At 31.6% G+C, this 27,405-nt stretch overlaps 1 protein-coding gene across 4 annotated transcripts; it reads right to left on the bottom strand.

Moving 5' to 3' along the window:
* Positions 1 to 360: 360 nt before the first annotated feature.
* LOC148598292 (uncharacterized) lies at positions 361 to 27,082 on the bottom strand. Of its 4 annotated transcripts, none has more exons than XM_088560687.1 (12): positions 26,959 to 27,082; positions 22,680 to 22,822; positions 22,004 to 22,093; positions 17,093 to 17,153; positions 15,071 to 15,221; positions 14,259 to 14,396; positions 13,512 to 13,647; positions 12,600 to 12,755; positions 11,691 to 11,905; positions 10,679 to 10,811; positions 9,575 to 9,753; positions 361 to 7,885 (listed from the first exon to the last, which is right to left on the bottom strand). In XM_088560687.1, exons 2-12 carry the CDS (start codon positions 22,753 to 22,755, stop codon positions 7,799 to 7,801), a joined length of 1,422 nt encoding a protein of 473 aa, XP_088416813.1. In that variant the 5' UTR covers positions 22,756 to 22,822; positions 26,959 to 27,082; the 3' UTR covers positions 361 to 7,798. The 4 variants fall into 4 exon arrangements, with proteins under 4 accessions (XP_088416813.1, XP_088416814.1, XP_088416815.1 ...); XM_088560688.1 differs by having other exon boundaries at positions 22,680 to 22,893; positions 26,959 to 27,077; XM_088560689.1 differs by lacking the exons at positions 22,004 to 22,093; positions 22,680 to 22,822; positions 26,959 to 27,082 and adding an exon at positions 20,562 to 20,582.
* Positions 27,083 to 27,405: the final 323 nt, after the last annotated feature.

Raw genomic sequence — 27,405 nt, 5'->3', positions numbered from 1 at the left:
TACCATTTGGTTGCTGTACTTTCAAGATAAAAATATTACAGATTGTGTGTGAAATTGGCACTTTGCAAGAGTTATGGATCTTGATTTGGTATGATGTGTTTGATTTTAGTGGGAGATAAATGTACATTTTTTTTTAAAATACAGATTTGAATAGAGGAAGACTATCATAACAACAAAATATAGCAAACATAAACCGAAACAGCATCCTTTGTTCAGTGGGTTTTTCTACACCAGGAATCACCTCTACCATAGGCAGTGTCTGAATTTTGTATGGACTGGTACTTTAAAAGTTGACAAATATATGGACTTACTGCTTCCTGCCAGATTCTTAGGCGGAATTGTTCTTAAATAAAACAAAGATTAAATATTCATTTATTTATTTCATATAAAAAGATAAACATACAAAAAATAAATAAAACACACATATAACAATCCTACAAGCTAATGAACATGACTAGTGATTGGCAAAGAAAGGAACTTATTGCTGTTTAAAAATATATAGGGAGTAATAGTGAAAAATGTTAAAATGTTAGAAATGGCCAAACTCCAATAGAACATTTCTGTATTTTATGATACAAAGCCACTGCAAAGTTAAAAAAAAATCATTGATCCATTCTCAGGTTACAAGCATCTATCATCTGGAAACCATTAGGGGACGGACAGACAGATGGATGAATATGCAAATTTTGGATGGTAACACATAATACCTCACCACTAAGTGGCTCTGGCCTATCTGGCCCTAGTGACACAAAACCTGCAAAAACTACTTAAGGAGGTAGACCCAGGGTAAGGGACATAACTCTTACCAATCATTGGAATGTTTGTATAAAGCATTTACATCAGTTTCATGTAAGCATTTAAGTAACTTGGACTGATTTCAACTTGAGGCAATTTAATTTAGGGTAACAGATTTAGACTTCAAAAAGACAAACGAGTATTCTAGCGAGTGTTTCTAGAAAAGCAGAGGACGCTTACCCTACTGATGCACCTGGTCCATGCTTCCAGTTTTTAGTGGAGTTCAAGTTGCTCATTTGCTTTTGTTACTTTGTATGTATGATTTTAGTTACTTTATGTTCATTGTTGTGTATGTCTGTTTTCCATGCCTGGTCTTTGTCCCTGGATTACATTCTTTTGATTACTGCTATAACCTTGGTTCCCTTGATTACTCTTTCATTCTGTTTCAAATGAAAACTGGATAGACTTTTGTGAAATTGAATATGATGCCAACATATCACTGATTTCAGGAGTTATGTCCCTTACCCTAGGTCTACCTCCTTAAGTCTGACAAATTTCTTCCTTATTTGTGACTTCATTAATTTCAAAGATTTAAACTGGAGATATGGCAATTATATTTGTAGAATTTTTCAAAGTTTTTTATGCTAAGGCCTGGTACAATAGAAATTTATTGGACTTGAGTTAATGAGCAAATATTCTAAAATATAACAGTTCTTTAATTTGATAAGCTTTTTGCTAGTGATACTGTAATAAATTATATATAAAATCATAAAAATATCCAAAATTTTCTGTAATTGATCTACAGGTTATATGAAACAGCAAAATAAATCTTGAATTAACAATTTAGCATTATCCTTCTTTAAACAAATGTAAAGCAATTTGGGGGGGGGATGGTCAGTATATAAAAACTTATAAATTTGAGACGTAGATAAAAACACATTTCAATGCAACCTCCTGTTATGAGACAAATAGATCTTTTTCATATTCTCAACTGACTAAGTTTTTTTTTAACTTTGAGCAAAGGGAAGTAATTCTGCAACCGACAGACTGGTTTACTGTACGATTGGAGCAATGGACAGCAGTAGACTTCAAATTAAAATATTTGACTTATTGGAATTATGGTAAGTACTTGGATACCTTTAAATAATTTATTTCAAACCATTTAGCCGCCAACCAGGTTGTTGTATGTTGGTGTGTTACATCCCTTCTAAAACTTGATACTTTGCTTGCAATCCGTAAATATGAAAAAAGATAATTGTGGATTGATTCATCTACCAAAAGATTTCCATTCAGAAAATACTTAAATCAAGTTGGTACATGTTAAAGCAATACTTCACTAAATATACACTACATCTAACATGAATTTTTCATTATTAAGTAGTTTATACAGTAATACTAGTACACTTTTATGCTAAAACAATGTGCTGGATGATTTATTTTTAAAGTACCACTCCGTGTAAGCATCAGGCAATGAGTGGCACATCATTTTTCTCAATTTGGTATTTTTTGCCTCCAATATATTCAAATACATCTAGAAAACAACCGAAAAGCTATTTGAAATTATCTTAAAGCTTTGGTGAGGTAGATATTTTTTTTAAAAAGTCAAACTTTACGAACACTTTTACAGAAATTTCTTGAGGTTATGAGGTATAAATACTTGGATATTGCAGTAAAATCTGGGTATTTTTACTACATGTTCCGAATCTTATACACATTTTGCCAGATTCTTAGACGGAGAAGTAGTTAAATGGTAGAACAAGCCTGGTTCACACCTTCGGTACTTATATTGCATATTCAAATCTTAAAATGCAAACTTAAATCAGCTAACACATTCATATATCCTGAAGAGTCTAAATGTGAGTCAATAAAAATTGACCTGATGCATATTATCCAATTTGCTTTGATTTCAGTATTAATTTTAAGTTGAATTATCTCCCATGACTTACCAGTAATATTAACAGGATTTTATCAAACCAGGTGTCAATCTGAGAATTTCATAAATCAAATAGACTTATTGCTTATTGCAGTGACATAGAATACATGTAGAGTTAAACTAAAAATGCCATTAAGTCCCATACAACTACAAAGCTAACATACAAGCAAATCAATTAAAAATATTGAAATTAAAAAAACACAATGGCGACTAGAAAGAACTTAGTAACAAGCAAACTAAATTTTACATAATCTTTTTAAACAAATGCTGTCATGTTGAGGCCAACTACTGGTAAACATAGTTTCCTGTTTTTTTGGCTTTTCTCTTGAAGTACTTCTCTAAGAATCAGGCAAAATGTGTATAAGGTGTGGCACATGAAGGAAAAAATACACAGAGATTTTATTGCATTATCCAAGTATTTTTACCTCATAATCTCCAGGAATTATTGTCAAACTGTTTGTAAAGTTTGCCTTTTTAAGATATTATTAGGTCAAATTTAGCTAAAATGCACTATGGAAAAAAATGGCGGGGAAATTTTCCTGAACTTTTTCCTTATATAAACATCTATGTCACCAAAGCTTCAAGATTAATTTAAATAGCTTTTCAGTTGCTTTCTAGATGTATTTGAATATGTTTGAGGCAAAAAAGACCAAATTGAGAAAAATGATGTGCCACTCAATGCCTGATTCTTACACAGAATGGTACTTAAAAGATGTGATGTCTCTTTACCCGTTTTTATTGTAAAATCATTAAAACAAAGGACAAACGCAAAAGCTACCCTTATATATTTTCTGTCTAAAAACATCTTCATCCCATATGGAGATGTCTAGAAACTTTTGAAAAAAATTGGACATTAATTGAACATCAAGTGATATCCTGCCAAATTTTTAGTGAAAAAAGGCCTCACGGAAAAACTACATTTTACAATTTGCTGAAAATCGGAAAATTGTCTTATATGGTATTTAACAACTGTATAAAGTTATAAAAAAAAATGATCTTTTCTCAAGTAATCATTTTGTAACCAGGACGAGGCTAACCAGGGTTGGAAACTCACTCAAATTCTACCCAGTCCTGAATTCAATTTTCAATATATTTACTATATGGCTATATAAAATTTTGCTAAAATTGGCCAGCCCTGCCAAAAAATAGCCAGCCTGGGGCTGGCGGGCAGGCTACTATTATTATTTCTGCCATTCCATGTGGTAGGTAAAAAAGGGGTTACATCACTTCTTCATTTATTTAAATTGAAAAAAGGCCAGAGAACCAAAAATATAGCCTCAAGTATAGTCTCACTAACAACATGAACATACAAAGAACATTGTACAAAAATGTTGATGCAAAAATATTATAATACATCAAGTATATTGTATAAATTCAACACACAAATATAAATGCATACAACATGATTAATTTTGTATAAATCAAAAATTGATACATGTATAAAAATACAATTGAGCAAATTAAGGGGTTTTATTGGCGGTGGAGGGGGTAGTGGTTAACAAACTGGGCAAGCAATTGTTAACTGGGGCACAGATGGAGGAAGAAAATGAAGCCATAAATTGCCATTCAATGGTGGCCTAGAAATTAAAAGGGGGCTGACTAGAGATTGGGGGGATGGGGGGGGGGCTCTTCAGTAATTTCAAGATCTTTTTAAATCAACTTTTCATGCATAAGCTCCCCCAGAAATGGATCTGCCTATGCCATAAAAATTCCAGAATAAAAATAATAATAGCCCCTAGAAATCCTATAATGGCTGTTTTAACATGAGGATTTCAATTAACAGATCACTTATGGTGTCAATACTGAGTAAAAATATACTATTACAACTTTTAAGTATAGACAAATATTCTATTTCTAAGGTAGAAAATAACTACCATATTTTTTCATTCTGAAATTTTTAGTTTTTGTATGTACCCGGTATGATACGTGTCATTTGATAGAAAAATAAGAGAAAAACAAAACAAACAAACAAAAAAACAAAAAAAAACTACTCCTACAATGAAAGAGATTGGAATTATGTTCACCACAGCTCAGAAAATAGCTTACCAGACAACCTCTAGCATTGCTGGTTCCGTCACTTAAGAAATAAGTAAAAGTAGTATGGATATGAATCTGGTTTTGTGTTTTGTGTTTTTTTTTTTGCATTTATTTTAAATTTTTACCTTCAAAGAAATGAAAAATTGTTAACTGCAACGCAAAAACTATATCTTCTTAAACTAAGAAACCTGCGCAATCAAAAATGTGCTGTAACCAACTCATTTTTGCAAATGATTTATTTTTACTAATTTTGCAAGCAAGTAAGTAAATTGCTACCAATAAGTCTCTTAAGGAGGTAGACAAAGGTAATGGACATAACTCTTGAAATCAGTGATATGTTTGTGTCATATTCAATTTCACCAAAGCCTATCAAGCTTTAATTTAAAACAGAATGAAATCAGTCCAAATTACTTAGATGCTCATACGAGATTTATGTAAAATGCTGAATACAAAGTTCTAATTATTTGTAAGAGTTGTGTCCCTTACCTTAGGTCTACTTCTTTAATAGAATAAATATTTGGAGAGTGTTTCATGCAAAATAAAATAGTCACGCAATTAGATTGACATTATAAATAGCAAAATATAAGTTCCAGCCTACCCGCAAATAAACTGGTTAATACTGTTGAAGAAATTTTGTTTTTGGGATACCAATTTTTATATTTTTTGTGGGTAGGCAAAACCAAGAAATTTTGTTTTTTTGGGATACCAATTATTATATTTTTTGTGGGTAGGCAAAACCAAGAAATTTTGTTTTTGGGATACCAATTTATATATTTTTTGTGGGTAGGCAAAACCAAGAAATTTTGTTTTTGGGATACCAATTTTTATATTTTTTGTGGGTAGGCAAAACCAAGAAATTTTTTGGGATACTAATTTTATATTTTGTGGGTAGGCAAAACCAAGAAATTTTGTTCCTAACGAATAGGATATTCCTATAAATGTGTATACAGAAAACTTCAAAACCAAGAATTCAAAAATCCACAAACTTGTGTTTATTCCCTAATCCATGAAAATTTGTATCCACTTATAAAAGTACTGTTGCAGTAGAAACATATCTCAACTCAGTGATTCCCATGGGACTAGCTTTACAAGATGACTGCTGATAAGCATTTCCTAAATTGAGATATTATCTAAACTGAAAACTCCAAAAGGACAATATAAATGGGCAAATTATTGCCTAACAAGTTCAAATTTGAGGTCATTGCATAATTTTTACAAGATGGAAGACAATAATTTTAAAAAATCGCATTTTTCTCAAGATAGTATAATGGTGACCTTTCACACTAAAATTCATAACAATACTATAAACTAAAATACAAAAACATATTTGTTTCACTAAAAATGATGTTCTAGGAAGTCAATTTTTATTTTGCAAGAATAGTGCAGCCGTTATTACAGTGACCGATCAGATTTAACTAATTTTTAATAATTTCTATAAGCCAAAAATGACTGATCTGGACAACTATTATTATAGTAAATCGTTATCCATCAGAGAGAAGTTACAGATAAATCAATGATCTTTCTAACTCATATGTTATACCAACTACACAGGCAAAATTATTTCACATGATTTTCACATGAATTTCATATGATTTTCACCTGAACTGAGCAAATAAACTTTGTGACGGAGTTCATATGAAATTTGTATGAATCGAGCCTTTACATGATTCACACAAGTCGTTCGCACGCATTTCATATTAAATGAATTTCATGTGAAAATCATGTTAATTTCATGTGAAGCTCGATTAACATGAATTTCACCTGAAAAATATCTTGTGCATCGCTAGATTTTAACATCACATAGCTGCAGATCAATTAATTTTTTTACAAAAGGACACGTGTGGTTTGTCTACTTTACAAAAATTTACTAAACAAAAAATTTAGAAATGAATTTTAATGACCCGCAATATATATTTTCTAAAATAAAATATGCAAAAATAAAGTTTAAATTTAGATGAATCAATCATCTATTTATCTAATGAAAATATTTTGATGACCAGACAGTTGATTTATCATCAGTAGTTGCTTTTCACTCAATAATTGCTCATCAATCCATCAAATAGTTGAATTGATCAATTCAAGGACTGTAAATATTACATGTCACAATAAATGCTATGTATCATATAAAATTGAACATATTGCATCAAAAATAAATGCATATTGGCCTTGTAAATTACCCTGAAAAAATGGTTCAAAACTTTACTTAGCCAATTTTGGAATATTTAAAGCAGTTTTTTGTTGTTGTCGCAACTATTTTTACATACACACAGTAGTTTCAAATTCATGATTGATCTTTAAAAATAGTCAAAATAAGTGTCAGCTTCAAATATATATAGTGCCTCACTTTGATATATTATTTTGTACTTAAGATTGTGAAAAAGGCCACTGGTACAACAAATATAAAGATTTTTACAGGTCCTGTTTTATAATGTGAAAGAACTATCATTGTGGACTACAATTTTTTGTGACTCAGGTTAACCACATATTAAAATATGAATTGTAAAAAAAGTAAAATTTCAATTAAAATGTGTTGAGACTACATAACTAATGCGTTTTAAAATCTTATATAATATTTGTAGTAAAGAGGAATTTCATTGGATAACATCAAAAATTTCAAGATATCAATTCTAGGATTGACTGTCTCCAATATTTAATGCATGTCCAGATTTATTTTATTTGAATGGAGTAAAATGTATTGTATTTGCAGAGTGATGTTGTCAATGTAGATTTTGAAAGTTGCAAATATCAATTTACTGGTTCAAGTTATGCATCACCATAAACTCAATTTGTCACCTTTGAATCCATGACTGATGCCTGCAATTCTTAAACTACAATATATTTATCTCTGAAATCCACTCACACCAGAATCTTCTAAAACTACAAAAACTGAAACACATGTAAAAAAGTTTTTTCACAGTAAATACATTTGTAGGTGCATTCACTTATTTTTTTCTGTTTTCAACATGAAAAGATGTGCCTACAAGAGATCTGAAGACTAAAAAGAATTGAAGAAATTTTCAATTTTAGGTTTTTATGAAACCAAGGACTGGGCATACATATTTCAGTGAACTGCTAGTTATCCTGTTTCTTTGTCTACCAGCCAACACCTGTCTGTTTACGGAGGTTGTCAAGGAAACTGTCATCAATATCCTCAGCAGTGAAGTATTCTTTCTTTGAATTCTGTAAAAAAATTGACAAAACATATAAATAAGAAATTGCATGTTTCAATGCTTATTGCTTAATTTTTAATGACTTCCCTTATTTTCAATGGCTTGCCTAAATTAAGCATATGCTTTAACCTGGATGAAAACTATCATAAGTAGACATTTCCCCTAACTGGACTAATACCCCCATTCCCTCTCCTAGGCATTTCCCCTAATACCCCCCTCCCCGCAGTCTGTTACACCCTATAAATTTTGGAACGGTGTGGACATAACATTTATATAGGACACAATTTTTATGTTGGATAGACTTAGCACCTTTGACACACAATTTGCTACCATTTCTAAAATATCCAACTCCAAACAGTAATCAGTACTATTTTTTCACAATAACAATATATAAATGCACATCTACATATGGTAATCTGACACTCAGTTGAATTTCATAACAATCCTGCAAGTCAATAAGGAGGAGTTTTTGGAAACTGTCAGAGTAGTTATTTCAATGTATGGTGATTTTTACGAGTACTTTTAAAAGTTTGTACATTATGTTAAAATTTACCATATGCCAAATGATAGATACGTATCTTGTCAAGTAAATATTTTCACGATTAATTACTTATCATGGAATTTGTGTTAATAAATACACAGCGAAAATGTGTACAGTTATAGTAAATTCAATTTGCTCATTGGTTGCACTAGTGGTATGTCACCACTGATTATATAATTGTTTTTATATATTCCTTTGATTGATGTTGGTTTTATATCCTATGGCATTTTAGGACCAGTTGAACAGACTCTGCTTTGTACTACTCTCACAAGTTGAGTCTGATTTTTCATGTGCTGGCACACAGAGGCAACAGCCAATAGAAAGGCATGTCACCTCACTCGGACACAATATTCTGACTCTGAACCAACCAGTCACTTTAGCTCTTGTATGCTGTGTGTTTAGAAGCAGTAACTACCAATTTCAAAGAGAATGATGCAACAGATGGTTTCGTTCATTTATAAAACCCTTATGCTTAGATCACACGTTCAAAGGTCACAGCAGCGGTTACACTATGGATAAAATTCAAAGGGTGATTCTGGAAAAGTCGCTTTCTAAAATCTGGCAAGGATCCATTACGGATGCACAACAATTAATCTATGGTTGTGCACATATCTACCAAGAAATATTTAAGATATTGGCTAATTGGCAACAAAATTGATACAAATTGTTGAGGTACAACACGGTTTTGTACAGGAATAACATGGTCTGACATGGAAATAACTTGGTTTAAAATTGGTTTAATACAAAAAAATATGTATCACGATGCATGCACTGAGGATATACAGCAGTGTGCTACACTTTAAGTTGGGCCAAGTAGGGAAAAGTATGGAAAACCCATGACAAGCTGGAACTTACAGATTGACACAGATGCACATGGTTTTGGCATGGACTAAAATAGATCAAACCTTCTAATGTGGTTTGGTCAGGGTATACTATGTTGTTTGATCCACAGTACAATGCATAAAACTTGTCACAGATATACAAGTACTATTACAATTGAACACGAATGACTATGGTTTCTTTACGAATAGGTACAGACTAATACAGATTGTAACATATGATGCCAGATTGAATCTGTTGCTTATCCGGCGAGGTGATCTGTGAATGTGTGACCTAGGCACAGTCTAATCCTACCCTCAAAAAGCATTACTGACTTACCCCATCAAACTGATCAGCCATATCCATAGAACTGAATCCTTTTCTGCTGGGTTTAGAATGTCCAACTTCAAGATTTCCCATTTCAGACTCCAGTTCTGGTTTCTTCATATGAACTGCCTGCTTTAAATCATGTTGAGGAAACAAAATTTTGGCAACTTTTTTAGAAAGACTCTGGGCATCTGAAATCATAATTTAAACAACATTTTGAATAAACAGCATTACTAAGTTTTCCTTCATTATGGAGAAAAGGGTCCTCTTGATAATATAAAAATATTAATCAGGATATTTTTTTTAAAACACGAGTGACATCTTCTGAATACAAGTGCCTCCATAACAATTCAAATGCATTTTGATAATGTGTATGCTTACACCAATCTAATTAAGTATCAGTCTTTCTAAAAATCAGACATGAGGTGATTCATGAATATTAAAAACCCACCGAATTCAGTTTTATTTCTTTTTCAGAAACAGTTACTGATCACATAACCAGTTTTTTTTTTTATTAGAATGTTGTGCTTTTGAGATAAAAATCATATAGATTGTACATGAAATTTGCACTTTGGAAGAGTTATCGTTCATGATTTGACTTTATTTGGCTGACTTCAGTGAGAGATGAATGTATAATTTTCTTAAAAGGGCAGATCTGAATGCAGAAAAGATTGTTGTTATGTGAAAGTATAGAAAGTATAGCACATGTAGACTGAAAAAGCATCATTTGTATGGTGGGTTTTTCTTTACCATGGGCCGTGTCTGAATTTTATGTCGACTGGTACTTAAAACGATACCTATCAATTGTTCCAATCAGTCATTGCATGTAGGATCTAACAACATTTTCTGCTCTGTTAACCTTTCTGATCAACCAATCAGATTTCATCTTTCATAATTTTGAAAGTATTACTCAAAGGGAAAAAAACAAAGATTCTGAAAAGGTCATCTGAACAAAAAGTAGAATGGAGTGTTGTTAGGACGTACATGCAGTGACTGAATAGATCAACTGATATGTCTAATTTTGTTTAGATTGAGCTTACATCTGTCTCAACCAAAACTCCTTCAATCACAAAAGGGTTCTTTCAGTTTAAACAGGTTTTACAATATATTACTTACCAAAGTTTATTTTAGATGCTAACTCCTGTTGAAATTTTGGCACATCAGAAAGGGAGACAACTTGCAGAGCACTATCTATTAGACAGAACAATTCAGCCCTATCACCTTCACTCAATGCATATAAATTTGCCATCTGAAAGTATATAAATTATGGTACATGTATGTATTTCAAAGGATGAGCAAAAAGTATACTCTTGCTTACATTTGACTTTAATTGTTTTAAAAGTTGAATTATTTCCCTTCACAATGTCTTGCTTTAAGCTAACTTGTTACCTTTCTTTACAATTACATTAAAATACCTTAAAATGGATGGACATATGTGCCAAGAAGATATAAAAAGGACAAAATTATTTTTATACACCTAAGACATGTTTGATATGCAAGAAATAAAAAAAAAATGTACTTACAATGTTGACAGAAAATTTATTTTTGCAAGTAACAGGAAGTTAATTTTAGTGCAGCTCTAATATAGGAAGGAAAAAAACCCTGATCAAAACTGATAAAACGTGTCAAACAAGATGCTCCCAGGAGCCATAATCGCTCACCTGGTAGAATTTTGCCTTTCAAAGACAATAAATTTAATAAGAAGTTGTCCAACAATTTTGACTCAAGAAGTCTTTGGTAGGAATTATCATAAGAATCATTTCAACAATTGAAAGTTTCTTTTAATCTATCATAGTTTTCAAGATATTGACTGAAAGCTGTCTGACCCCTATGTTCTATTTTTAGGAATAGTGCCAATGTTTTTCGACGAATCATAAATCCCCACATCAGTTCTATGCAGGATACCCCAAGGAACATTCATACCAAGTTTGGTTCTAATTGGTCAAGTAGTTTCAGAGCAGAAGAGTTTTGTATAATTGTTAACGACAATGACAAAGACGGACTCCAAGTGATGGCAATAGCTCACATGGCCTTTGGCAAGGTGAGCTAAAAAAGGACTTCAGAATCTTGTAAGGTTAAACAGACTTCTAATTTGGAAGAGGGAATTTAACTCATTCATTAGTCATACCTCGGATAATTTCTCTTTCCAGTTTTTCCGAACATCAGTCTGGCTATCAAACTCTTGGTCAAGATATAAGGCTGTAAACTTTCGTATCACTTCTATAATATCTGTTCTGAATCCTCTATGCCCATCCTCACTATCTAAGGGCTTTGCCAAACCAAAGTCAATGATTCTGGTCTGGATAACACCCTCATGTGTTGCCTCAAGCATAATATTTCCAGCTATAATAAAAATGAAAACAATGTCTCTTTTTTTAAAACTATATAAAACTAAACTGTAGCATTTATCCACATGATATGCTTGTGTCACCCTTTTTTTCTAGTTTAAAAGTCCAATAACTCTGAAATTGGAAAATTTTTCCAAAAAAAATGAAAACGTCCTGCTACAGAAAACTCTGTACCAAAAAAAAAAATTAAAACAAGAAATTTTGAAAGGGGATACTAAGTGCAAGTCAAACTGTCAAAATAATATCCAAATTATTACTATCGGTAAAAGCTGATTAACCTGTTACAATAGGACAAAGTTATTGAAGTCAAACCACTGTCATGGTATGGCATTTAAATTCAACGAGCCTTTTCCTATGGAGCAAGTTGATAAAAATTCTATGCTCAAATTGAAATATAGGTTGTCCATTAGTAAATGCAGTTAGAAAATAAAAAAGAATTTGGGTGTCCTGTGGGCAAGCATAATTTCACTTTAACTTCTCTGAATGGTAGTTTCATTTGTACCAAGTATTAGGACAACCTATAACATTATACCATGAGTGTGGGGTTATAATTAAAACTTACACTCAGTGTTATTATAGAATCTGTTTAATTCTTACATTCATTTGTATTTCTATCTTATCCTATATCCTCTGAATTATCTGAAGGGGAACAGACAGACAGACATAACCGAGGAACAAACAAAACTTACCATGCAAATCTCTATGGGTCCAACCTCTCTTATGCATGAGATTAACAGCAGATAAAATGCCATTGAATACATATAATGAGAATGGTCTGGCTAAGGCTGGTTCTACAGTCCTGATGCTGTTCATGTGGGTGTCAATAACATCTCTCAATGTAATACCTACAAGCAGAAATGGTTAGATACACTAAGGGGTGTTTTTGGCCCCCTACTAGATTGAATTTCTAAACATGGCAATAGAATGTCACCTATCTGCATTTTTTCAGAACTTTATGAAATATAATAACGTTACCATATTAGAATTTTTCAGTTAAATCTGGATGCCAGAGTAATAACATGTTGAATGGAGAAATAGCTAAGTTTTAGTACACCATTGATTATTTTGTCAAATTTGTGATACCTGTGCTTATGTAGACCCGTCAAATCTTCAGGAATTCCAATAAAAAAGAAAACAAAACTGCTTAATAATATCAAGACATTACATGGGCCTACATTGGAACAGATATTTGAATTTCACATGGAATGTATAATTTACAACCTGGTTTTGTAAAATTTCAGAAAACTAGATGTTTTGACCAATGATTATGACCAAAATATGTACAGATACATTATAAATATAGGCAGTTTGTAGGGACTCAATCTTCAATACATGTATTCATAAAAAAAAGTGGGGCCACCTTTATTATTTTCACACTTTTGTGAAATTCACAAGTCATGAGCACAACTTATTACAAATCCACTAAGTCTCTGTTGTGCTATACTAATTTGCATAAAAAGGTGCAGTACTGATTGTTGCAGAGGTGTAAAAAAATTGAAACAGGAAAAATCCCCTATGGGACATTTTAGTCACTTGGCATTTGGACAAGTCAAAATATTAAAACCTTTGGCAAACAGTATTTCTAACACTGATCACTATACCATTGTCAATTTTTTCCATGAAGATCTGAACTCTGTTTCCCTGAAGTTTGAAGCTATAAAGAGCTGGAGGTACCCCTGTTTCATTCAGATCTACCCATGCCTGGATTTCTTCTTTCCTGAATACTGAGATCATCATCTGGAATAAACATTAAATAAAAAATGATGTACTCGGAGAAAAACCCTAAAATTTGAAAATGTGTGCATCATAAAATAAAATTTGAGTATTTATGGTAAAATTACTGGTTGTTAAAAAATTCTGTTCTATTCTTCAATAATCAAAATTATTTTAGAGATATCATAAGCCTTTAGAAACATATACCATAAGCAGGTTTTTTTTCAGGTGTAAAATTTAGAAGCAAAAATGTATACAAAACATTTTGTTGGATGCTATTAAAGTGGTCCACTAAGTACATAAACCCAGAGTAAATATTTTGCAGAATTCATTTTGGCAATTTTGGATTACCAATACACCAAAATAAGAACCTCACAGAAATTAGTTGCCACACTGCATATACAGAACTTTATGATTTATGATCAGGCTAAGCCCATGATGAGGTAGACACATATGAATGTCTTTCATGAAGTATTTTCATTTTGATAAAAAAAAACATCGATATGACACTTTGCTATTGTTAGATCTTCAATTTGTATATAAAGACCGAGCCCATGACCAGTTATGGGGGATATAATTTAATTTCATAATAAATACTTTGACAGCATTGTATTTTTCTTTTACTGTATACTTACTGTTTTTTGAGCACTTTCTTTTTCAGTAGCCTTATCTTTGACTACTATAATATCCCCAGCAGAGTTACCTTTCCCTAGTATATATTTTGTTTTGGTAAATTCCTGCCCTAGTCTGTACTGACCTTGTTTTGGACTAACCTAAAAAAAAATATTTTCAATCTACAACGGACAAAAGGATGGACATTCAATATCACTATAGACCATCCCCGCCACTTTGCAAGTGGGAATAATAAATATACATCATGAAGTATAGTCACAATTTACCATTTGAAATTAGACATTGCCCATAAAAGGACTAAGAACCCCCACAGTCTATTGAACCCTGTACATTTGGGAACCACACAATTTAAAATAGACATAATTTGTATGGGGGATAAACTAAGCACTTTTGACACACAGTTTTGCTGCCTTTTCTGGAACATGCCACTCCAAACCAGAATCAGTACTATTTTTATTTTTGACAATACAATGACAGAATATGACTGCAAATTGACTTTAAACATAAATTCTGACAATATGCACATTAAAATATCCCACTAAGTTTCATAACAATCTTGCAAGTTGTTGAGGAGGAGTTGCAGACAACACACAAGACCAAGTTTTGGTAAAAAACACCTACATCCAACAGCCATCATTTCCACTCTTTTTGTCAAAACATAAATTCCTATGTGGTTATATTACATTCCACAAAGTTTCATAGCAATGTTGCAAGCTGCTTAGAAAATAGTTGGGATGGACAGAGGGACAGGCAGACAGATAGGGTGAAACCTATATACCCCCAAACATTTTTGTGATGGTATTATGAATCTTACATGTGTAGGGTCTAAAACAATTCCTGATGGAGGTTTATTTTCTTTCAAATATTCTATCAGCTCTAGACAGGCATCCATTTTCTGTTGGACATCTAAATCTGTCTTTGGTTGTGTCATCATATTGGCATTAGACGCATCCCACCACAATCGCCTTAATGAAACAATACAAGAAGCTTTAGGATAGTAGTATATAGCAGTACCAGATGAAGATGGTGATTCCAAACTTGGGAATCTTTTTTTGAAAATTTCTTGATTGAAACACAACTCCCCATTTCTTTTTATCTGTTTCTGTGTAGACACAGAACTAATAGACAGCCACACACAAGGTAAACAGGGTATATATAAAATGGGACATTAACTTTCTGAATACTTTTGGACAATGTTTTTTTCTTGCTTGGTAAAAAATCTGGTCCTTTTTACCTTTCAAGGGCAATAACTCTTATTAGGACTCATAATATAATGTGAAATATTGGTTCATTTCAACAACTGAAAGTTTCTTTCTATCTATATCAGTTTTCAAGTTTTAAGCTGAAAACCACAGAAACTGTCATTCCAAGGGCAATAACTCTCATAAGGAGTCACAAAACAACTTAGTAGAGCTTTCAAGCTGTTTTTGAGATAAATGTAGAAATCTGTGACTTGACCTGTGGTGTAAAATTAGTAACAACAATCATATTAATGCTTAGTGTATATAATTAACACAAATTTTAAAGAAGATACCAAAAGAAGGCTGGTGACCAAATTTGGTAAATGATTCACCAAATGATTCTGGAAAAAAAGTTTTAAAAAATAGACAATGGCAGACCAAAGCTCACACAAACCTTCTATCCAGGTGAGCTAAAAAGGTGTTGAAAGCACACATGACACCCATTTTCTCAGACAACAATCAAGCACCAAAGAGAGCTTAGCTACCCTTTGTGAGCATCAACATTAATTATAAGAAAATCATGTAAGTATTTTTGACTTATTGTAGAACATGCATTGGTGGACGGACAGACAACAATTATACAATAGTATACAGTTATTAAATGGGTTGGACACAATAGACCAGAATATTTGTCCTGAGGTACTGAGATCACTTGATAATTCTCAGTACCAAAGGACAAATGTTCTGGTTTATTGCATCCAACCCATTTAATAACTGTTTTATTACCTAATTTGTCTATGAGATATAATAAAGAATGGAAATGGGGAATATGTCAAAGAGACAACCATTCAACCAGGAATAGGAAATTGACCGCTCCATGTTTATGAATTGGCAGACGAGTTTTTACACACAAATTTTTTGTATGTAAATTCCAATTCAATGAAGCTCTTAAAAAAAGTTCAACCAATCAAAAGGCTTGGATAAAGGTCATTATGGGGTCAGTTCAATAGACTCCTCAAGGACAGTGAATAGATCACCCTGTCCTGAATAAATTTTAAAATTAGAGAAAAATATGTGTATATTTAATAAACAAGATAAAACCTTATAATTAGGTTATAATTTCTCATATACAAGGCTTTATATAGATATATTGACTGCTTAAAGGACAGTGCTAATGCCTAAAATATTGATAATACCTTGAGTCATAGGCAAGGTAAAGGCAATAACATTTCCCAAGGGAAAGTAATCTCTACATAAACAACTATTGTGTATATTTCATTGAAGAATCTGAAGCAAACAAAACTATTTGGTAATGCCCAGGGCATTATCTGAAGCAGACATAACTGTTTGGTAATGCCCAGGGCATTATCTGAAGCAAACAAAACTGTTTGGTAATGCCCAGGGCACTATCTGAAGCTAATATAACTGCTTGGTAATGCCCAGGGCACTATCTGAAGCAGACATAACTGTATGGTAATGCCCAGGGCACTATATGAAGCAGATATAACTGTATGGTAATGCCCAGGGCACTATCATGTGGTAATACCCTCTTGATACTTTAGACACTATTATTGAATACCACATGACAATGCTTTAACTAATAAAAATATCTCATAACATGTCCACCAAATGATGACATACAAAAAAACACTCACTTTGATTTCTCATCATTGTACTGTATGACTGGTCTCTTCTGGTCATCTTGACCAATTACAGCTAAAATTGAACAAAGTTATAAATTAGGTAAATATAATATTGATAACTTAATTGTGTTTAAAGATTAAAATGCAACAACATTACACTGTTTGTAACAAATAAAGTTTACTGGTGATAAGTCAAGATTAACAAGAACAGACTTCAAATACAATAGTTATCTCCCTTTCAATGCAATAATAGAGTAAATCAGTGAAAACAGAAATCAGAATCAATTAACAAAATAACACCTGCACATTCATAAATAAATTTTGGGGTCATTTGAGGGGTCAACTGTGAAATATGCACCCTGAAACTTACAACATTATACAATGAACATGATGGATTTAACATACAATAACAATAAATGTTAAAGAGTTTATTTGCATCTCAATTTTCATTTTTCTTATGAAATTATAGTATCGCTAAAACCTGTCTTAGTGACCATCTGCACTCAGAGTTTCAGCAAACTTCAGTCTTAAAGACTTTGATTAAAATACCCCTAAGGAGTGCAATTCACCCGTATATAAAATAAGGCTGTATATAAAGACCACCTGACCTAAGGGGCCATGATTTTGCTCTCACATGGGGCACTTAAGACATGTTTAACTGTATAAGTGATGCTATTTTTATCATACGGAAAGATTATACCAACTACATTTCTTACATAATCTGTCTAAGGTTACACAGGCAAAATATATGTTTATAAAAATAGGAGATGTGGTATGATTGCTAATGAGACAATCATCCACCAAAAGCCAAGCAACTAACTTCTACAGGTGACCACATGGCAAAACCCATACCATAATGTAAGTGTATAAGACCCCAAAATAAATAAAGTGAAACTACAACAATGTATTCATAAAAACTGAAAACAGACCTAATCTATGGAAAAAAATGCTCACACGAATTTCATCTGGGCTGAAATAATGAAATTTGTGTGATTATCATAAAATTGATGTGAATCAAGCATTCACATGAAATTCTGATGAAATTTTCACATAAAAAACATGTGATGTATATTTTATACGAAAGTCACATTAATTTCATGTAAAGTTCATGTGCATTTCATGTGCAACTTGATTTAAATGAATTCCATGTAAAATCTGGATAAAATCAAAACACCTGACTTAAGGTTGAAGACCTAGGGTAAAGGACACAACTCTTACAAATCATTGGAACGTTTGCATCAAAGTAACTTGTACAAATTTCATTCTGTTTCAAAGGAAAGCTTGAAAGGCTTTGGTGAAATTGAATATAATACAAACATATTACTGATTTCCTGAGTTATGTCGCTTACCCTAGGACTACCTCCTTAAATTAACAAACTCTACAATGCAAAAGGGGTTAGTTTAGACAAGTTTTACTCTACTATTTACAAGTATTCAGTGTAGAATAAGCAAAATGGGGAAAATCAGAAAACCTGCCAACTACTTAAAAGTATTCAGTGTAAGTCTTTGTAAGAATCAGGCAACATGGAACATATAAGAAACAAGCATGTCAAAAACCCACTGATCTCACAAAATAATTTCACTCAAAGGTGATTTTTTTTCAATTTGAAAAACCACTATTTGATCTCTGCATTGAAGGATATGTTCAGAAGTTTTTCAATAAAATGTTAGAAAAATGAGGTTTTGACAGAGTTATCTATCCTTGAAATGTTCATTTTCAGAAAATTTTAATAAAATTATAACTCAGTACATGAACATCAAAATGATTTGGATATTTGTTTTTTCCTTGATTCTGATGGTACAAACAGTTTAATTACACTATCAAAATGGTGGAATTTGCGATACCATGTTTTAGCCACTGCCTGATTCTCACTGATTCGTGTGAGACTGACACTTACTGATAAAAATCCTGTCTTATTCAAACAGTCCCTTCATCTTAGTTCCCACAAAACCTGACCCTGTTTAAACTGAACTCCTGTCTGGAACAAACAAATACTTTAAACATACCAATTTTCACAACTTTTGTGGTGAACAGAAAGGCGTGAAAAATAGTTCCTGAGAAACTTGTTTTTAACACTAAGAAATGCTCATCATTTTTTTGAAACCATGAAAATCGATATACGCAAATATGTTCACTTGCCAAAATCTGCAAAAATCAGCAACCGTAGAATATAATATATATACAGTAATCAAATGTAATGGGATTGATTTAAAACGGTTTCATTGTACTTATAAATGAAATTGACTGAAATACACCACTTTTATTCATGTTTTTCAAACAAATTTAAATTAGTATCTCTTACCTTAACACAACCCCGAATAAACCAAAAACCTGTCTAAACCAATTGGTTTTTAGAGTATTTTCATATTATTTCAAGTGTATTTTGAACCTAGATCAACCTTATACCTATCCAGAGATGGTTCCGATTACTTTCAATGTAACTGATTAAATTACAATTACTTTGTCAAATGTATAATTAAATTAAATTAATGATTACAGCATTTCTGAAAGTAATTGATTTAATTAATAATTACATTGGCAAGTAATCATGATTACATCTGATTACAATGAATTTGCAAATAACTATGAATTAATTGAAAGGTGTGGAACATTCTGTTTGTTATTTGTATTTTTCATAAGGCCTTAAATTCTTTGAATTTAAAAGGTAATATCATTTTTAAAGTATAGTAGAACATCAACATTCACAAATTTATTAAAACACATATATGTAGGTCTATAAAATATATACAAGTTCAATATAACAATTTGTGACTTTCACTTGAATTTTTAAGCCATTGCATTGTTTCATAAACAGTTATGCTCTTAATATTTGAATATAAAAGAAAATAGCCATCATACCCTTGGTTTTTACTTTTGTACTTCTTATAAAATTCATTAAAACAATTGTATATGATCTTTTGATAGCTACTACAAAAAATTTTTTTCATTAAAATAATTAGATTTTTTTTTAATTGTTGGTATTGCATTAACATTTTGTAATACCTTTAAAAAAGAAAAAAGAAACAAAGAAGCATTGAATGATAAACAATCATTTACCCCTTTTTGTTGCTGACATAATGCATTATCCATAGATACCATTTGAGGTTTTAATATTTCCATTGTAATCATAATGTAATCATAATGTAATCAGAAGTACATAGTATTTTGAAAAGTAATGGATTAAATTAAATTACATGTAATCAGATTTTCAGCTGATTACTGATTATAATGATTACCTAAAGAAATGTAATCGATTACAGCTGATTAATCCTTACAATTACATCTCTGTACCTATCTGAACCAAATGGAAAAGAGGTTTGGTTTAGACAGGTTTTACTGTATTCAATAAATAAATTCATGTTTAAAATCAGTGGACCATCACCAATAATGTACATTATAATTAATGCAATCAAAGCCCTCTATATGGATTGTGTATAGGTAGTATTATGTAATAGTATATATATATATATAAACCAATACCTTAATGTAATAATCCATTCCCTATATTTTTTAAAAGAAATTTAATACCACATCAAGGATTGGGGATATCAAAATATGGATATACAAGTTGTTTACATGCATTTGAGTAATCTCTATATAAAACAAAATAATATTCTAAGCATTCAAGTCAACACCAATCTATTAGACATTATCATTGATACACTTATTTTCCCCTAAAAGGCTCTAATTATTTAATCCAGCAAACACCTAAATGCTACTGAATGAAACAGATTGGGTTCATTTTTTACATTGTCGGATTTGTAGTGAGAATCTGAAATTAAGACGACACTGTACTCTTCAGTTTAGACTTTGGTTTACACAGATACAAAATGTATAGAAATTGATATAAATAGACTGCAGAAGATGTCTGGTTTAGACAGGTTTCCATATTTTTCAAGGCTCAGTTCAGACTACTTTCACTGTATCATTGTTTTACATATCATAACAGTACTATTACATGAATACAGAAATATGCAGGTGAGGTATAGCAGAAGGAGTACCCGTCCCCCTTTTTTTTGCTTTCAAATATAACGAAAATAGATATGGTATATATCTCAAAGAGACAACAACCCCAATGGTATGAAAATGTCAGCCCAAGGTCACCCATTGTTTTTCAATGAATGACAAGAAAACCCTCATGCCACACAGCAGGCTGCACTTGGTCCCAAAACATCATTATACACAGGTACAGTTGAAGTTTTCAAAATGTTAACAAGCTGAACAGAAAGGATTTGATACTCCAGCTATAACACATACATGTAGTGTACTATATTTTAACCATAAGCTGTTAATATTGAAAATTAGACTTTCAGTCCCTGTTTCGAGTCTTTCTAACAATTTGAAATAGCTTCTCAAACAGCAAATTAATATAAGTTCCCTATCACCATACATTGTATATTGAACCTTTTTGCCCTTATATCACATACTGTTAACCCTCCCACATTAAAGGGGAGACTCCAACAAAATCAATGATAAATTTTGAATCTCCCACATAAAAATGTAAGATCTGTGGGAGGTTTTTGGTTAAAATTACTATATTTTCCATGAAAAATACTAAATAATTGAATTTTTACATAAAAAAACTTGCTTTTACATTGATTATTGTACAGTTCATTTTATTGTTTTGTGGAACATGTTTATATGGAACTATGATGCAAAATATGGCACATTTCTCAAGTGTAATTACACAGTTGGAAAATATGCTACAGCCTACATATAGTAGATTATTTAACTCTTCTAAATATGTTGAGCTCATTTGATGGTTCATTGATTTATAAAGATTTTAAAACTACTTACGGAAATTCCCCCTCAAGATTCATGGGAACTGTTCCAAAAGTTAATAGGTATGATATTATGCATTTGTAGCTGCAAAACAAATGAGGGAATTTATATTGCTACAAATTTCTGAATATTTTGCCTACCCTCTTTCTTTCTAAGACTCTGTAATAGGAGTACTGTACTGGCTTGGGTAGTAGGTGATAAATCAGCTAACAATTTAACTGGATCATCATCTAAAATACCAATAAGTTCAATTAAGGTTACTGTGAATAAATTTATTTTCACAGGATACTAATTTTCACTATTTTTGTGGTGGACAGGAAGCAAAAAGTACCTGTGACATTGATTTCTAACACTATTTAACATTAATCATTGTAAGAAACTGTAAAAATTGATATCCACAAATATTTTTACTTGACATATTCCGTGAAAATTAATAAGTTTACAAAAAATCTAGTCACTGTAATTTCTTCAAAAAAAGATTTGAGTGGAAGTTACAGGGTTCACCACTGGGGCTGCCCCAACCTTAAATTTTAGAAAATTTATAACAAAACCATATTTATAACTTAATACATGTAAATATTGAGTACTTAGGAAATTACATTTATTTTTCTTTTTAAGCAGAATACCAGTATAAGCTAAGACTATAAAGTAAGATATAGGACCTCTAAAATGCGTGAAAAACTTTCAGACATTTCAATGGACAATCAAGAAATTATAAACATATACAAGTAAATTCATGGACTACAGCAGTATGCTACATGTACATGTATATAGAAAACAAATATCTAAATAAATGAACATATAAAAGTAACATACCAGTACTGTCATTACTGTCAGATGTTACTGGTTGAATATGAAGTGTCTTGGGAGCACAATCACCACTTGTTGTCATGGTTACAGGAACTAAGATGTCATGGCAACTCCTTGATCAGACAATTGGACCTTCCATCACATAAATTCTACAATATGTTTATAAACTGTGGATATAATACCCATTTTATTTTTCCTTCAATGTACATGTAATTGACACCTGTAAAGATACATGTATATAAACATATCACATTACAATAAGGCTAAAAATATAATATGTCTGTTTCCTGTTATCCTAAATTTTTGTAGTGAGGCAAAAAAATGATATGTTTGTTTCCTGCCACCCTTTCTATCCTAAGTCTTTATGCTTAGTCTAAACATTATGTGACCATTTTGACTTGAGCAATGTTAAATTCTAGACTGCACTTATCACGCTTACTCAATCTCTCTCAAAGAGACAATTATTTCATGAGACATGTACATACATTTCAATATACAATTTGAAATAAAAAACATCATAGTTCCAGAGATTGCTTGCCCATCAAATCTTTACTCAATGTAAAATGTTTTTGAAAAGTTACTCGTTTTCCTACATGTACATACCTACCAACCCTTTTTTTCCTTAACAAGATTTTTTTTCCCATCAAAACAACTGATATGACAGAGCATACAATGTCTACAAGGTATATAAAGGCTAGGCCATTTCACTATAAAAAACAAGTTCTCAACCATCTGCAGGTGCAAAAAACAATTTTGAAGACTATATTGTACCTAATTAATCTATCCAATAGTCCCGTGAGCTACCTAGCGAGAATGTTAGTGTCAAATCTGAAGATCTAAACATTGTATAGATAGGGCCTAATCCTTCCCAGTTCATTTCAATGATAAGACGTGAAATTATATGAAATGGAAAATCACACCAGTAATTTGTATTTATCACCCTTATCCTCTTTGACATAAAATCAATTCTGCATGCACAATTTTAAGAATTAAATTTCCTGATAATCACTTCCCCATTTTACTTGCAAACACGCACAAGGTACTATATATAACTGCAACATAATAAGATTTTAAAAAAAATCTCAAAAGCCAAAGGGAGACAACTATTTAAACAATATGAGTTGGCAATTTCCTTAAAATAGCATTATGTAAAACTAGTAAACAACTATTTTTACATAATACACTTGTGACTTCATGCAAAGAATGTACTTGACTTCCTGTCAAATTACATGTACATGTAATAAACAGTATACAGGATCATTTTTGTAAACTTCATCTACATGTATACAATATATTTGATTTCTTATTCAATTACATGTACATGTAGATGCACATGAAAATCAAATATCGATAACATTTTATTGCCAAGAAAAATGATGTTTTACATAAATATGAGGAGATATGGGCCCCTATTAGAAATATTTCAGACATTTGATTACTAAAAATATGTTTATTAGACTTTAAAATACAAGACAGTGTTTCGCCTTTTTGTATTTCAAATTGTAAATTGAAATGTAAGTATGTATGTATCATGGAATGATTGTCTCTTGAGCATGAGAGAGTGAGAGAGAGTCAGCGTGATAAGTGCAGTCTTTCAAATTAATATAATATAGTGAGGATTATATACATGTTTACAAAACCCCATTACACTCTAGTCAGGTAGAGAGGTAGGGGAATGTTGTAAACCCCGACTATATTCAAAAAGAAATTTAAAAAAATATATATTGATGATAGCCTTGACATGATGTAACTGTCAATTCATTATGTATGTGTTTGGATCTCTATTTCCTGATAACACAGTACTATATATGACTCATTCTATTATTATATGAATAAAAGATCAAAAGATCAATTCAGAACTGAGTTTTCATACTAACATAAATGAATTTCAAACACACATTTAAAAAACTTTCAATGAAAACTTCTTAAAACTTGCTAGATAATAAAACTATTTCTTCAAATCTGAAATCCTTTCTTTGTCTATACCTTGTGTCAAATAATGCCCAGACCATTCCAATTAGAAATAAAAATAAAACTACAAGTTAATTACAATGTTAAAAAATCAACCCTTGCCATGTTGAGCCTTCATATACATGTACAATGTATCTGGTCTGGGCCCTGTTTTAGCTTTGTGGGTTCTGAGTTCTGACTGTGTTATTTTGTGTTCAGGAAACAGTTTGTTTCCATCTGCAAGCAATATGAATGGGCTTTAAAATGAGACATACTTATAAATAATTTGTTAAAAAAAATGACTTGAGAGCTGAAAAAGAGGTCATGAGTTGACAGTGGCCCCCAAATATGAGATTCTTTTAAGGGTAGGGCTCATTTCTTTACCACAGCAGATATGATCTATAGTGTATTATTTTGCCTGGAATCTACATAAAAATGATGTCTCTCACCACTATTACTATGTCAACCCCCTGTATTTTCACTTACAGTTTTAGACTAAACTGTGGTCAAAAATTAGAAAAAAAATCCTCATTTTTTACATGACGAACTCTTCAGGGGACCCTTGACCTTCCACTAGTTAACATATATACATTAGTAAATATGCTCCAAAAGGGAGCGTTAATGGTAGTTTTACATGTATCAACTGGGTTCAGTAAACTTACGGTCAGAAAAACCATCAATATCCGTTAGGTGTATGTAAAAAACGGGAGCTTAAAAAGAGCATCATGGCAGCTTCATTCTATTATACTTGGTAAATGCAATTGAGAACCACACCAGTCAAGGGTCAAGGAAACATTAGCAAGCTTCAATGATTAAATACAGATGGAACCTTAGCTTTTCCCAAGATCATGGCACCCGAATGTTTATGAAACTGGGATAATCAGCTTATCAATACTGGACATTTCGGACCATGACAACCCATAGCTCCTTAACAAAGCCAAACAATTCGCCCCATACATATTTCAAACCATGACAGCAGGAAAATGTGTAAGGACAATAGAAACATCATAACAAATTTTATTATTTTGGAAATTAATAATAAAAGGGCTGACAAAAATTATTTAGGACATGTGTTTCTTTAGGAGGGTTTAAGGTTTCACCTTCTTTATATTATAGTTAACTTAATGATAATACAAAACTTTAATTGATGAACCTTTTTTTGTTTCATACATTAATTACTACCTAAAAGGTAGAACAATTGACTTTGGCACTGTTACTTTCACCTCACTGACAGGTGGTCAATTAATAATCTTCATTGGTAAAACAATATCCCCTTATAACCAGGAAAAAGACTATAAGATAAGTTAAAAACAATAAATGTGTTAAAAGTCCTTTAAAGAAAAAAATCTTCTACTGTATAAGAAAATGGAAAATTTATAAGGATATTCTCTTTAAGGCTCCTTTCATCAGGAACACTTCCTATCTGATATTTATAATGATGTCCAAAGTCAGCCCTTTCATTATACTACAAGTACATTGTATTATTGAAAATATTACTTAAAGTGTACCTATTGTCACTAAAAATCTCATTAAAATGAAACCCAAAGACCCTATTAGGAAAACAATACTAGTATTGACCAATTTTTTGCCAACCTTGCTTGAATGTAGGGCAGAGAGTCTCAACACAAAAGACACAGTCTTATTTTTTTTTAACTTCGGACGAAAAGTAATGAATGAATATTTTGGGAGATAGGTGTTATTTTATTGAATTTTTATTATAAATAGCAATATATACTCATTTTTTTTAAATAATATTTTTTCCTGCAATGCAAAAAAAGAAGGCAAGAGATAATTTATCATGGGTAAAATCCTGTAAAAAATATTTATTTAAAGTATTGTTACTTTTTTATGTATAATATTTTTTTTTCATAATTGAAATCAAAATTAAACATTGCAAAATGTATGAATTTTGCCTAACTAATGAATGTGTCGCTCTGTTGTTGTATGGCTTCAAAAGAAACTCATGGAAAGTTTTACAACCTTCCACATAAAAGTTATAACAACAAATTGATTGTTAAATAAGCAAACTGGGTAGTATAGCGACGACTTTACAAACATTATTACATGAACAAATGATGAACCTTTGTATACAAATTCTCTGTTTGATTTTTGCCAATATTTTTGTGACTTTTGTCTCAGGACTTTCTGTCCGATGGGTGGTCAAATTGTGACTTTTTGTCCTGTGACTTACCTTTGCTTCTAGTATGACTGTGTATCCACCTTTGACTTTGTTAAGTTACAACATACTCATCCCAAAACCATTTTCTGATAGAGCGTTCTAATCAGAAAAATACACAACCCCTATTCATAACATATATATTATTAACACCTTTACCTTAAAACAGAAATCGAAAGGACAGCGCGGCAAAATAACCCTAGAAAGATAACTTTCTTTCTTTTTTCAAACACAGGATGCCATGTTTTGATCATGTGATTTTCTTGTGCAATAGTCCTAAATCAATGACAAAATTCCGTGCTTGTACCCATAAGAGAGTGTACAAAAGCAAGCAGCGGCACCGCATATTCCATTCAGGCAGAAGGGGCATTTGCCAATTTCTTTTTAATATGAATAAAATGAAAAAAAACAAAACAAAAAACAAAACAAAACAAAACAAAACCAAAAAAAAATACCCTTTATTTTCCTACACGAAGCGAGGATGTCACACAACTGATACATTATACATTGTACATATACCAGCTTTCTTGCTATTTTCAGAACTGAAATACAATTTTGGTAATACTCTTGATTTGCTTTAGGCACTAATCATTTTATTAGCGTGTG

The sequence above is a fragment of the Perna viridis genome, chromosome 14 (genome assembly GCF_037379345.1).
Source record: "Perna viridis isolate PV_CMFRI_1.1 ecotype Kerala chromosome 14, ASM3737934v1, whole genome shotgun sequence".
Taxonomy (NCBI): Eukaryota; Metazoa; Mollusca; class Bivalvia; order Mytilida; family Mytilidae; genus Perna; species Perna viridis.
This window is presented reverse-complemented; position numbering and strand designations above follow the sequence as displayed.